The sequence below is a fragment of the Meleagris gallopavo genome, chromosome 3 (genome assembly GCF_000146605.3).
Source record: "Meleagris gallopavo isolate NT-WF06-2002-E0010 breed Aviagen turkey brand Nicholas breeding stock chromosome 3, Turkey_5.1, whole genome shotgun sequence".
In the NCBI taxonomy this organism is placed as follows: Eukaryota; Metazoa; Chordata; class Aves; order Galliformes; family Phasianidae; genus Meleagris; species Meleagris gallopavo.
Window position 1 is genome coordinate 39,387,394 of NC_015013.2, and position 14,631 is coordinate 39,402,024.

General features: G+C 36.0%; 1 protein-coding gene across 1 annotated transcript; it reads left to right on the forward strand.

Annotated features, from left to right (window-relative positions):
• Positions 1-2,073: 2,073 nt before the first annotated feature.
• On the forward strand, positions 2,074-13,706 carry LOC104910243 (rotatin-like). The gene is made up of 9 exons (XM_019613922.2): positions 2,074-2,503; positions 2,846-3,033; positions 4,399-4,596; positions 6,298-6,387; positions 7,211-7,289; positions 8,527-8,641; positions 9,137-9,287; positions 10,424-10,589; positions 13,394-13,706. Exons 4-9 carry the CDS (start codon positions 6,351-6,353, stop codon positions 13,605-13,607), a joined length of 762 nt encoding a protein of 253 aa, XP_019469467.1. The 5' UTR covers positions 2,074-2,503; positions 2,846-3,033; positions 4,399-4,596; positions 6,298-6,350; the 3' UTR covers positions 13,608-13,706.
• The last annotated feature ends 925 nt before the right edge of the window (positions 13,707-14,631 follow it).

A 14,631-nucleotide genomic window follows, 5' to 3' on the forward strand; every position in this document is an offset into this window, starting at 1 on the left:
ATGCCTACACACAACAACAGTGCATGTTTCTTCCCCAAAGAAACATTTTTACTTAGTCTACTTTGGGAAATGATTGCTTCTTCAATTCCTTTTCTTTGCAGAACAAATTAGGGATAAACCTATTCCATCGTTACAGATTCTCATAAATTTCCCAACAAATCTACTTGGGGAAATGTAAGCACCTCTATATCCCTGATGAGAGCTCTTTGTGCACAGCTAAAAGAGATTTTACAGTCAGTGATGTCTTTTTCATAATTGCTCTTGGAAAGATCCAAATGAGTTCAGCTTGTATAGAAAAAACTAGCTGCAGCAAGCACAGTATGCTTATAATCAGACTTAGCACACCCCTTTTTTTCATTGCTTCGCAGATATACATACTGACTTGCAAAACGATAGACTGCTCAGAGTTGTCATTAAGAATTTAGTACAGCTTGATACAGCAGATGGAAGATATTAATATAAGTTTACTCTGAGATAATACCATAGTGATGGTGACCAGGGTGGAAAATATGTTAGATGCAAATGGAGAGGGCAGTGACATACATCCTTCTGGAAATCATTTGCATATAGTTGCATTTTCCAAATTTTTGTTGGCTGCAGATAAAATGTAATTTCTAAAGCAATATAAAAGAAGTAACCATGAAGATTACAAAGCCATTGTCATTTCTGCATCTGCAGTTACACGGAAAAAAAAATTCAAGAGCATATACATGCAACAACATGCACCACTTGTACACCACCTGTCATCAATTAGTTTTTTCCCAATTATCATGTCAAGTTCAATCTCTCAAAAATAAACATCAGCCCTCTAGTCAATCGACAATGTGTTATGCATCTTTACTACATGCTTAAGATACTCAGCTTTGTGAATGCTTTGCACTGTGAACAAAGCAGTCTACTCAGATGGACATAGGCAGAGTGGAGGAATGGGCTGACAAGAACCTCATGAAATTCAACAAGATGTGAAAAGTCCTCCGCTTGAGGAGGAAAAACCCCAGGCACCAGTGCATACTGTGGGCTATCTAGCTTTGCAGAAAATGGTGGATCCTGGCGGACATCAAGCTGAACATGAGGCTCCTGGGCTGCATTACGCGAAGTATTGCCAGCAGCTTGAGGAGGTGATCTTTCCCCTTTTTCCATCACTGATAAGATGAAATATTGAGTACTGTGTCCAGGTCTGAGCTCCCCAATACAAAAGAGAGTATACTGCAGAGAGTCTGATGAAGGCCCAACAGAAGACTGAAGCATCTCACATATTAATTCCTGAGACTAAGGGAACTATGACTCTACAATACGAAGAAGGCAAAGCTCAGAGAGAATCTGATCAATGCCTACAAATAACTGAGGGGATGTTGCAAAGAAGATGGAGCCAGGCTCTTTTCAGTGACAAGCCAAGAGACTGGGCACAATCTGGAGCATAGAAGACTCCCTCTGAGCATCAGGCAGCACTTCTGTGCTATACTGTATGCACTTCTGTGCTGTAAGTGATGGAGCACTGGCACAGGCTGCCCAGAAGCTGCGGTGTCTCCTCCATGGAGACCTTTAGAAACCACCTTGATGTGGACCCTGCTGCTCTAAGTGGACAAGATACAGAGGCTCCTTCCAATCTCAGCAACTGGTTCTAGAGATCAGGTTATAAAACAAACTACAAAACTATTTTTGCAGACTATGTTGCAAAACAACAAAACTATTTTTGCAGAAGTTTAGGTTGCAAATATGCCTTTAAGAAGAATGGCACAGCTTAGTATATGAAGAGCTGTTACCCTAGTTATGGGCAAGGCATCTTGCCAGATTGGATGGGGCCCTGGGCAGCCTGGTCTAGTAAATGTGGAGGTTAGTGGTCCTGCCTGTGGCAGCGGGGTTGAAGCTTCATGATCCTTGAGGTCCCTTCCAACCCGAGCCATTCTGTGATTCAAGCTGCAAGCAGAACACCGATGTGGCAGCTCCCTTCTGAGCAGAGAACGGCAACTGCCATGGACCTATTCCAATGCTGCAGGGTGGGGAGGCGGCTGTTTTGGCTACACAATCTGAAGAGTGGGTGCTGCATTCTGAGAGGTAAGGATGGCTGGGCTCCTGAACAAATACATTTATTTTTCTTTGTAGAATACGAGAGAACACCGCGCTGTGGAAACGGCCCAGAACTTCTCTCCATAAAACCCACGGCCGGCGGCTGCAAAGTACTCCCTCGGCCAGGCGAAGTGCAAGCTCCCCACCTCCGCCCTAAGTGACCCCGCCGGCTGCCGTAGCGGGGCACCACGGGACTTGTAGTCGCTTTCCCTCCTGCCCGCGCGTTCTGGGGGAGTTTCCCCGCTCCCAGCGGGCTCCGCGCGCGTCAAAGGGCGAATGGGGCAGCGGAGGGGAAGCTGGGGGAGGCGGTGCGGACTACGTTTCCCACGGTGCCCCGCGACCGGCTAGGCGCGGCGATTGGCGGAACCGGCGCGACAGTTGAATTCCGGCGGGGAGAGAGGCGCGATGGAGGTGTCCTCGCTCGTCAGGAAGCTGGGTAACGGCTCCCGGCTCCCCTCCGCCCGAGCACTCGTGTCATAGCTCGCAGCGGTCCTCTCCCTTTTCTCCTGTGCGGGCCTCTGTGCCCAGCAGGTCTCTCCCTGGGCGGGCGCGGGGCTGTCCTGCTCTTCCCCGGGCTCTCCCGCTGCGTCTCCCCAACAGAGCGGTTCGTGCTCCTCGGCCTTTCCTTCTGCCCTCTATAGTTAGTCCGCCCGGGGGCTGCCTCCGAGATGGAAGGGTTTCCACACGTCTTTGACAGCTGTACATTTGTCTTAATAAAAAATAATAAAAAAATTGTCAGATGATCTGACGTTGTTTCTTTGTCCTTTTTTGGGAGCAGGTCATGAACTGGTAGAGATAAGAGAACGGTCGCTGAAGAGCATTCTGTTTAAATTGGATCATAACTTGGTTTCCTACGCTGATCTGGTCCGTGAGAAAGTGCTTTTCCCCAGTCTCTTGGAGTGGTTCAACTTTCCCATAGTGCCAATGAAGGAGGAAGTGCTGAATTTTGTGAGCCGTTTGATCAAGGTTTGGCATCCTTACATTTATTTATAATTGAACTGTATCTTTAGAATACAAAATAAAAGTGGTTGTAAGTTTAGTTTTAGTGAGATTTTAGTATTTTACAAAGAAGAGAGTAATAAAACCATCGTATGCAGGCAAAGAAATGAAAACTCCTTCCAATACTTGAAGGGTTAAGGCAGGGATGGATTTAAACTAGAAGAGGGAAAGTTTAGGTTAGATGAGTTTTCACTTGGTGAGAGGTGAGGCGCTGGCACAGTTGTCCAGAGAAGCTGTGATGCCCCATCCTTGGAGGTACTCGAGGCTAGGTTGGATGGGGCCCTTGGCAGCTGAGCTGGTGGGTGGCAGCCCTGCCCATGGCATGGGGTGGAGCTGGATGGGCTATGAGGGCCCTTCCAACCCAAACCATTCTATGATTTACTCTGCAATCAGTTGGAAGGACAGTGTCTTAGTTTCAGCTGGGATGGAATTGTTTTCTTTAGAGTATCTGCTATGATACTATATTTTGGTTATACGAGAAAAACATTATTGATAATGCATCCATGTTTATGCTTGCTGCTCATCAGTGCTGTACAGAGCCAAGGAGCTGGGGAGGGGATAGAATTAGGACAGCTGACTTAAACTGCCAAAGAGACTTCCATGCAATATGATATCATGCTGAAGAAGTTCTATAGGTGGAAGTTCATCTTGTCTCTTTTCAGCTGCTTGGGGGCATAGCTGGGAATTGGTCAGTTGGTGGTAAGCAATTGTCCATCATTTGTTATATAAATTTATATATATTTATCATAATTATTATCCTTTTCTTTTTCTCTGTCTTAGTAAATAGTTTTATCTCAACTCACGAATTGTTTTGTTTTGTTTTGTTTTTTTTTCCAATTCCTTCCTATCTCACTGAGAAGAGGGGGAGTAAGCGAATGACAGTGTGGTGCTGAGTCATCTGCAGGGTTAAACCACAAGAGGAGCTGAAAAAGGAATTATTTTCTGTCTTTCTACTTAGTTCTGATTCTTTGATTTCATGCTTAGTGTTTAACTTCTGCTTGGGACGAACATTTGCACCATTCCTGAGAAATTAACAATTTAACAACATTGCAATTTATTTTTAAAAAGTGGTAGATACAACTTTGCAGGAGTTTTACAGATCTTAATCTGCGTCCATTCTTGTGCTGTAATCACTAAAAAGCAACTATAAAGAGGAAACTAAAAAACCCAAACATATCGTTGACAATGTTGAACAATCTAAAAATAATAAGGGTCTAATCAAGCTTAAGTATTGGTTACAGCTTTTCTCTTTTTTTTTTTTTTTAAATCCCTCCCCTCAAAAGCCTTTGAAATTCTTCCAGCTAACTCTGTCAGCTATTTATCTTAATGTAGCATCCACCTGCTGCTCAGAAAATGATTGGAATTGGTGCAGTGGAGTTCTTCTCTCAGCTTCGCTCTGATGTGGATCCAAACTTGCAGGCTATAATAGATGGGATAGTGGATGGACTGTTTTACTTCCTTCTGAAATTCCTTCTAGTTATTTATCAGAGTGTTACCAAACTCAGTCTCAGCCTTCGTTAGATCAACCAGGTAAGTTATATATTTGGGAGTGTGACTTATTTTAAATAAAAATAAAATAAATGAACATCATCTAGGCTGTGAAAACTGACATTTTGAAGCACATTAGGTAAATGTATTCTTTAGTGTGAAGTGTGTGGGAAGCAGATTCTGCCAGAAATAATGTGATCTTAGCTCAGGTGGTGCTGCTTCTTTAATGGAATTCTCTGCACAGGAAAGGTCCTGTTTGTTGGAAGCAGACCTTTTGTGCATTTTCATATTGTCTATTAACTATTTGTTACAATTTGATAAAGACATGACACAGAAATAGCTTTTGAAGGTTGCTTTATGGCTATGAGTGTATCAACTTCTGAACAAATCTCTTATTAAGCCATTATGCTTAATGGCTTAAAAAAGCCATATGCTTAATTGCTACCTCTCTTTGCATAGCAGACTTTAAGAGGAATATAAATGTGTTTGTGGGTTTATGTATGCATTTAAAAAGCAGTAGGATTTTTTTTTTAAGTAGTTTGGTATGCATTATCTTCTTAGCTTTGGATAAATACATGTTATAGTAAAATGTGTAAAGCTTGCTGATAACGAGTAAAGTGCTGTTATTTATTTCTGTTATCTAGCCTATCATCCGTTACTATGATGTTACACAGTGCCACTTAGATATAGTCAAGAAACAAACCCACATAGTCTTTTTCTGCATTAAAAATTTAGACATAAAGTATAAAGGAGGAAAGTAAGAGCCATGTAAGTCTTTGCCTGATCCTTCCAGTTCTTGTGAGATGTGGATGCTGTGCTGCATAGTGTAATAACAGTCACATCTTTCTCACTCGCACTGTGCAATCTCACAGAAGTAACATCTTTTATTGCTTCTGTAGTCTGTCCAATAATTGGAATTTCATATTGCCAGAACAATATTCACTGATTTTTATTTTTTATTCTAAGTCCCAGTAAGAGTTAGGCAAGATTTTAATCTAGGATTTACTGTGAGGAGTAATATACTGATCTGTTACATATGCATGCTTAAAATATACCTATTTTCCTAATTGAAATATCACACGCAATTCCTCTTTATACTGTAAGTTGGATGAAATCATGTAGAGTAAGTTGCCTGAGTGCTTACTAGTATGGTGTTGTATTTCTTTTTCAACTTCTGTTACTGGGAGAAAAGTAGATCCTGGCATTATATGGTTTGATTCTTTGAATCAGATACTGCAATCAAACATGTTCTGGGGAACATTAGATTACGTTCAGTGCTGTGCATGTTTTGTTATATAGTTTGTATATTTATTTACATACGTTAAATATTAGTATACATACATGTATATACACGTATGCGTATATAAAGGGGACTTAACCTTTCAGCTGACTTGAAAATGCAGCAGTTTTGGTAGAGGGAGGCTTTTAGTAGTTAATTGTAAATGTAACTTTTATTACTACACAGCTAGATTAGAGAAAAACATTTTCTTCACTGCTACTTTTCACTTAAGCAATAGACTTTGTGTAATTGTTTTTACTACTGCTTATATGGTATAAAGGGTAGTGTAAGAATAACAGTTAGAAAATATTGTTATAAAAACAGACATCAATGCACTTCTTTTTTTCCTCCATTTTGATTTCCTGAGGCTAATTGAAATCGTTTTAATTGTTAGGGAAAAAAAAAGAAGCAGTGAAGATAAATTGACTTGTTTGTTTGTATAATTTACTCTTAATTTGTTGTAGTTCTGCCTCAAGAGGAATTATTTACTGGATATTTTGGTCAAGAGAGGAGTCGTATGCACCAGTTAGAAATACCTCTGAAAAGAACACTTGGTAAGTGTAGGTATAGACTATAAATTTGATTACAGAAAGTGCTTAAAAATGTTATTTAGATTGAATTCAATTACAACTATTAATGCTGACTATTCTGTTACTTTTTATTCTGTGAATTCTGATATCACAAACTTCAGTTAAAAGGCTTATAAAGATGATATTACAATAGATCTTTTTCTTCTCTAGTAAATAGTATAACTGCATCAGAATATATAAAGCACCTTACAGTAGGCTGTACTTTAACAAAGTAGTTTAAAAAAAAAAGTAGTTTAAATTGCTAATGCTTTTTCAGAAGATCTGTGTTCTGTAATGTGTCTGAGTACCTTTTTGTTAATAAAATTCTAACTCTGAAATACCTTTCTATTTTCAGAAAACTGGATAGTGCTTTAGAGATCTTTACCTTTTACCTAAATAAAATCCGATGTTATGCTCCAATTTATTTAAAATATGAAAATGTTTCATTGACTGACAAACGTAGACCAATATTACTTGGACAAGTCTTTGCCTGCATTGATATGCTAGTAGCAATTCCCATGTCAGTATCATATTTTACATATAATATATTGCTGAGAAGTAGATTTTAGAATCTGACTTTGGAATTACTGTATATAAAATACTAGTGTACTTTTTATCAGTGGACGAACTGTCTTGAAAATTGTAGAATAACTATTCCAAAATTAATTTTTAAAGTAGCCTTCAAGTTATTTTTAGATGGCATATAGTTCACATATGTTTTGACTTTGCTATAGAAATACATAGTTTATTACTTCAGCAAAATATTCTCTAAATTGTCTTCTCATATTTGATTGTGTTTGTTTTGCAGCGAAATGCTTGAAATTTTCCACATTTCCTTGGCTAACTCTTACTTCAACAGATAGACACATTCTGTCATCAAATGAAAGGTACAGTAATAATAGCATTGGAGTTTGGTTCTAGTTTTTATTTTTATTTGAGAACAAGATTGTAAATTTTTTGTATATTTTCATAATTAGGCTGTTCCTGTAAATAACTAATGAGTTAATTTTTGATGATTTTTAATACTTCGCTGAAGTTTTGTGGAGCAGATGAACTGATATGTAATAGGACAGATTTCTTGTTAATAGCTGTATTCATTCTTAATGTTTAATTCAGAATACTTTTTTTCAGTTCATAACACTTCACTTGTCTAGTGAATAAAAGATGCTGTCCAGTTAATTTTAGAGCAAAATCGTTGTCTTCCCACTTGGCAGAGAAATCCATACTTTTGATAGTAGCCTAACAAGATTTAGGCCAAGAAGTGTAGTTGTGTTGCTTTCAGACACTTAACCCTTCATATCTTTTTGCAGTGATGGATTTTTTTAAATTTTCACATAGTAACTAATGTTTGAAGTGGTCCAAGGAAAGGTTTGGAGCTGAGATTCCTTGCAAGAGTTGGGGTTCCCAATTTCTAGCTTAGCTAGCAATGCAATATGAAGAATTGGATTACTTAGCAAGTCTATTTAACTGTCATGTCTCTTGTGAAATGTTTTCACTTTTTACCTTTCAAAAGACTTATGAAGCTGGAAAAACTCTTTAATACATCAAATCCTTTATATCTGAGCTATAAAAAGAGCTTAGAAGCTTGAAACAGGATGTGTTTAAATTGTTAACAGTAATTTCCCAAACAGTAAAAATAGAAAAAGTGATGTAGAAGGTTAAAAAGGCTATTATTTACTATGCTACATTTTAGAGAGTAGCTACTATTTTTTTTTATATAACTTTCCATATATGTAATTCAAGTGTTTTGAAGTTGTACATTAACCTTGCTAATGGAGGAAAACTTGGTGTTAGATTGCTTGCTGTATACCACTGAGATAATCACTAGCTTCATGGGGAATTTCCAGTCTTTCTTACCTCAGTTTCCAATTGAGAATCAGTAAAGTTATCTTCTGGGAACTTAACTTTATAACAGTGGGAATGGAGGTATTCTTTATTGTATACAGAATTAGCATAGCTAAGGAATAACTCAAGTATAAAAATTGCATGGCAGTAGAATTACACCTCTTTTTTTGTTTTGTTTTTTGGTTCTTCAATGCTGTGATTATCTATTTCTTGTAGAGGCTTGTGATTACTTCTTTTTTTGTTTTTTAATACATATTTAAGCACATATTGTATTTTTAGTTCTTTAAGAAGTAGCAACCAAAGTTTAATTTGGAGTACATGTGAACTTCTTCAGGATGTGATTATGCAAGATTTTCCTGCTGAGATCTTCCTTCAGAGACCAAAGATTGTACAGGCAAGAATTAACATTGAGTTTAAGGTTTTATTTTTTTATGGATTCACTTTTGGCAAGTTAGAACAGATGTAAATGCTAGAACTTGTTTCTAAATAAAATAGCTTAACAATGCAATTATATTCTAGTTAAAAAATTATATTGATTGTAATATGTATATTGTTGATAGGTACTTAAGTGTATTGTAAAATTATATGCTCTTTTGTCTGGATAAGGTAAAATTGCGTCCCTGTCATACACACACCATTTAAGGCCTTCCAGTAATGATAGAAATGGTTTTATTAGAAATATAATGTGAAGCTCAGGACTTAAGAGTCCTTAGAATAGTCTTGTATTCAATAAGAAAACATTAGTTAATCCTATTCATTCTTACTGTGATCTTTAAACACTTGGGAACATTTGTGAATTGCGTTTAACTCAAAGATCTTTCTGTCATGATTTTCATGAAAGTGTATTATAATTCAGCTATCAGTGTTAATGGTTTTGTATTATTTGCAGAGCCTTTTATCTCTACTAAACTTAGCTTTTGGAGGAGATGGGAGACATCGATTAGCTTTACAGGCTGTATCGTGTCTGCAACAGCTGTGCATCTTTCTAAGAGGCAGACTTAACTTCCACAGAGATCCAGGTTTTTTTTCCACTGAGCAGGGTAGGTATTTCTAAATATTTGAAAGAATCTTTTGTTTTTTTGCTACAGGTGAAATCATCTATAATGCTTTCTAGAAAAAAATGCATCTCTTTATAGCAAATCTCATAAAACTGTTTTGTTAGTTGATGGTGTTCAGTACTATGTCTGTCATTAAATATTTCTAGAGTACTTGCATTGTTTAAAAATTATTTTAAAATATATTAAAATTAAATTTACTGTTTGTATTGTTTCACACGATTCTCTGTGCATCAATTGTTTTCCGTATGCAAATTTACACTTCATCAGGAGAGGGATTTTAAATAAAGCAAAATGAAATATTTAAGATAAAAGTAGGCAATGTTTGAATTTCAGGTTTTGAGCTATTAGTGCTCAAACAACTTACTTAGGAATTGCTTCAGCCATGGTAACCTTTTTTGTATTCTGATGACTGAAAATAATTTAATCATTTTTTCAGAAATTACAATTATTAGGGCTATTTCTCAATGTTCATAATGCTTACATTTTGTAGATTTAATAATGTAGATTTGTTGTAAGGATTTTCCCATTTCCATTTTGTCAGATAAATTTAATCAATTTTGTTTCTCTGAAATGGCAGTCTGGTTCTCTTCAGGAGATTGTCACTATAATTGGTGACAATCTCAATAAATCCTGTTAGCTGTGTCTTTACTAATTCCATTGTAACATCAACAAATCCAATAGCCTTAGTCAGAGACAATATCAGTATTTTGGTCTGTTATTAAGTAAGTCTTCATGATAGTTCTCTTTTGATAAGTTGATATCTATAACTTGATTTCTTTGACCGCAACCATTTATTTGAATGCAATATTTGAAGCTTATGCAATGTAAGAATGTTTTCTTCCATTGTGCAGTTCTAAGACTAAAATAACAAAATATGGCATGAAATTATCCTATTGAATTTTTTTTTTAATTTAAGATTTATGATTAAACTATGATTAAATTGAGTTTCCAGACTCTCCTACATGCCAGTGGTAGGTTGTCCGAGCTTCCCAATATTTACTTATACATCTCAATGCTCTACCTTAATTACTTTTGCCATTACTTGACTATTTAATATCTTTAAGATAAAAATAATCTATATCATTCCTTTAATGGGTCTGTATATAATTTTTACAAAGGCACAACTTCCCAGAATTCTTCTATGTCTTACTGTGAAGAAGCAAGAGGTGCTCCTCGTTCTCAGAATCCATCACCTGGAAGTAGTAGTCCTCGGCCGTCTGTGATTGGACGAACAGTTCAGCGTCCTAGAGGAGATGGTCAAGATTGGGATGCAGCATCTTCTAGGTGAATAAAATCAGAAATAAAGTTGAATTTTAATTAAAAAATATTAATACAGGATTATGTCATGAGCTCTATGCCAGTATTTGGGGTCACATGAGAGTTTTGTTAACCAGTTAAATTCAAATAATTTTAATGGAAATGTTGTAGTCAAGTTGCAGAAAGAATTAAACGGTTCTTTAAACTGTTTTAATTAAGTTGAGAATAAGTAAGATTAGTTATACCTGCCATAAGCCAGCCGTGTGCAACTGTACTGACAACTTACTGACAACAGTATCCTACAGCTCATTAAAAACAGCATGATCAGTAGGTTGAGGAAGGTTATCCTCTACTCTGCCCTAGTGAGTCCACATCTGGAGCACTGCGTCCAGTTCTGGGCTCTGCAATTCAAGAAAGACAGGGAGTTGCTGGAGAGAGTCTGGTAGAGGGCTACAAAGATGATTAGGGACCTGGAGCATCTCCCTTATGAGAAAAGGCTTAGAGACCTGGGACTGTTCAGCCTGGAGAAGGGAAGGCAGAAAAGGTATGTGTGTGAGGGAAATCTTACCAATGCTTATAAATATCTAATTGGTGGCAGTCAGGTGGATGGGGCTAGGCTTTTTTCAATAGTGCCCATTGGTAGAAAAAGGAGCAATGGAAACAAAGTGGAGCATAGTAAGTTTTATATAAACATGAGGTAAAACTTCTTTAAGGATGATAGAGCACTGAAACAGGCTACCCAGAGAGGTTGTGGAGTCTCCTTCTCTGAAGATATTCAAAACCATCCTGGAAGCTTTTCAGTGTAACCTACACTAGGGAATTTGCTTTAGCAGAGGGGTTGAACTAAATGAACTCCAGAGGTTTCTTCCAACGATTCTGTGATTCTGTACTTAACTGACATTTCTAACAACATCTCTTAGTATCAGTTGTTACTATGCTGTTAGTGCATCTGTATGTAAAACATACACATGTTTATTCAGACTATTGCTGTAAATTTGGGGGTTTTTCTTCATCAGTTCACCCCACAAGTTCTTAAAAATTGTACGACCATCATGTAGGTAACAGTGTACAGCATGAGAAAATATATTACTTTGTAATTTCCGATAATTTAAATTTTGGTGCTAAATCTGACAACAAATTTAAACTGTGTATCTCCTAAAAAAGAAATTACAATGTGAAATCACACATTTTCTTCATAACCTCAAAATATTGAGATTGTTGCTTATGTGTGGATGTTACTTACCTTGATCTAACAGTCTTAGAACAATTTGAGTTCCTGGAAATCCTTATTATGTGCTTATTGGTAATTCTTTTTGAGTCTTTAGGGAATATTGACTTAATGGTTGAGTAACTCTTACTTATTCAAATACAATGATTTTACAAATGAGAACAGTTCATATGTTTAATTGTATGTGCATCTTGAGAGTCATTACGTTAAAATATATTTTTATTCACCATAGGTAGGGTTTTATTCAGGTTTTATTATTTAGCTAATACATCACTGTAAATAACCTCTGTGCTTTACATACCCTAAGACCTGACTGTTTTCCCAAGTTTAACAGTTAAAGGATTAATAGTAACTGGTTCCTGTTGCACAAGAGAGGAGCATGGCGCTATCTATCTATCAGTCTAATATGGAAATCTACATAAAAGTGTCAGTTGAGGTTGTGATGAGGCACCTTTAAAACAGCTATAATGTACTAATAGTATAAGGCCATATTTTGAGCTATTCATGAAGGTACACTTTTATATTGTCACATCCTATCTGCTGCTGTCCCTGATTCACATTTCTTATGAGTATATAATTAAGCTCAGAGATAACATAACAGAAAACATAGTTGAACAGAAACGATGTTTAAGGAAACAGTGAAACAGAAATTACTATGATGCTTTTACATTTCTGATTCTAACATGGAACAACTATTGTTAATGAATCTTTTTCAGCATAATTTTAACAAAAACTATTTGCTTATTGTCATTCTCTAAGTAACTCTTTTTTCCTTGTCCTTGAATCTTGAGACTCTTCAATCTGTGTGTTTGTCTATTTCAAATTCTGCCTGGAAATTTAACTTTTCCTCTTCTGAATTGTTTTTGACTGATACCTCTCCTTTCTTGCTCTCCGGTAAGTACAATCAGAACTACATATTGCTAAACTCTCTTGTTCTGCTTATGGTCTTCAATCATCCTTTTAATCTGTTAATTTATCAACCAGTCTCTTAATCTGACACCTTTTACATTCAGGTAGCCACAGTTCAGTTTTCTCAGCTTGCTTAACAACAAAACAAACCCTATGAAAGTCATACTGATTGCTAAAGCAATTAATAACCGTTCATATGTTTAGGATATTACTTATTTTAATTCCATTAATTATAATGCAGGCAATAGAATTAAGTTCTTTCTGAAAGCAGGTAGAAAATAATAAAATAGTAATTTTTTTTTTTTTTTTTGGCAATGCATACTGATTTTCTTGGGGAAGGGATAATTTTCTGTTTTACAGTGAAAAGCCCTAAATGCTTTCTTTAACGAAGATTACTCCGTTTTCCTTCTAAGAATTCTGTTGGCTAGCTGTGTAGGATGATCTTAATATAGTAGGTATAATTTAGATTTTAATGTTCTAACTCTATTGGAAAAAGAGTCAAATAAAAAATCAGATAGATAAAATTCCCCGCTTCCTGCAACACTGATTGGATATTGGTAAGGAATAGTATACTTTACAGAAGAAAGATGTTAAAATACCTATTGTCATCTTTAATGTCTATGTGTATATCAGTTTTCTTTGCAAGGGTTAACACTGTGTCTTTTTTATTTTTGTTTTTAATTTTTTTTTTAAGTGGAAACAGTACTCAAGCAAATGCAGACTCGAGAATCTCTCTGCATTCTCCACTTGACGCAGGACATACTGACCTACCAGATATTGAAAATGAGGACACTTTGGAATTACAGATGAAACAGTTTAGCCTTCCTCAGTTCTGTGTTTCCATCTTGGAAAATGCTATACCTCTTTTAAGAACAGGTGAGAAATTTTTGAACTTTATTTCACTTTAACCTATCCGTTTCTGTACCAACCTGTTAGGAACATTGGTATTATGAGACGTAGGTGATTACTGATATGTGGTAGTTAATTGTAACGGCTTTTTTCTAGAGTTTTTGTCTAGATTGTAAGGTTTGAATCTTCTGGTTGATTTTCTTATTTGCTGCAGAAGCTTAGGTGCTTTTTACTGATGATGGTGAGTAATGATAAGAAAAAAGTGGGGGTGTGTTGTGAAAAACTGCATAGCAGAATAAAATGTCACTTGAGAAGAAGGAAAACTAACCACACTTAACAGCACACTTTTCAGTCTCTGAGCCTGTTGGTTTTTTCCTGTTCAACAAATAGTAAACAAAAATTCTGGAAAACAGTTTGTTTTCATGATATTTGCATTAACAAATTACAATTGTATATGAAGTGAGGAACATATGTAAAGGTAGTCTCATTGCTGCTAAAGGTTTTTACTTTAACTGAAAGGTTCTAAATTGCAAAACCTTTTGTTACACAATTGTTTTGCTCTTCGGTTGTCTAAAATAGCACTTAGTTGTAAAACTGTCATCAACAAAGGTATTGGTAAGAGATGTATGGAAATATGTATCAATCTATGATAGAATAGTAGTCCAAATTATTTTGGTAATAAAACAAACTCATATTATAATCATTATATCATAAATTTCTGGTCTTTTCCTTTTGGTATATTGAAAATTTTAAATATTGAAATACTAACTCTTCACAAGCACATTCATTATTTTTGCCATTTTTTCTTTTACTTATGATGTAAAACTGTACAAAATTTATTTTTCATCTTCTCCATTTCACCTGTCACTTCAAATCTACAGACTTAAAAGCACTTAGTGAATTTTTTCATAACTGAATGTTTGCTTCAAGTTTCTTTGCATGTTAGATAACTAAAATAGATTCATTTTCAGATGAAGTTGTTCTTTTCTGTTGCCCTCAGTTGTTGTTTTTTCCTGTACTTTTTCTTACTTTCTAACTTTCACTGTGCTGTAATGAGGCATGGATGAGAAAACACCTTTTTTT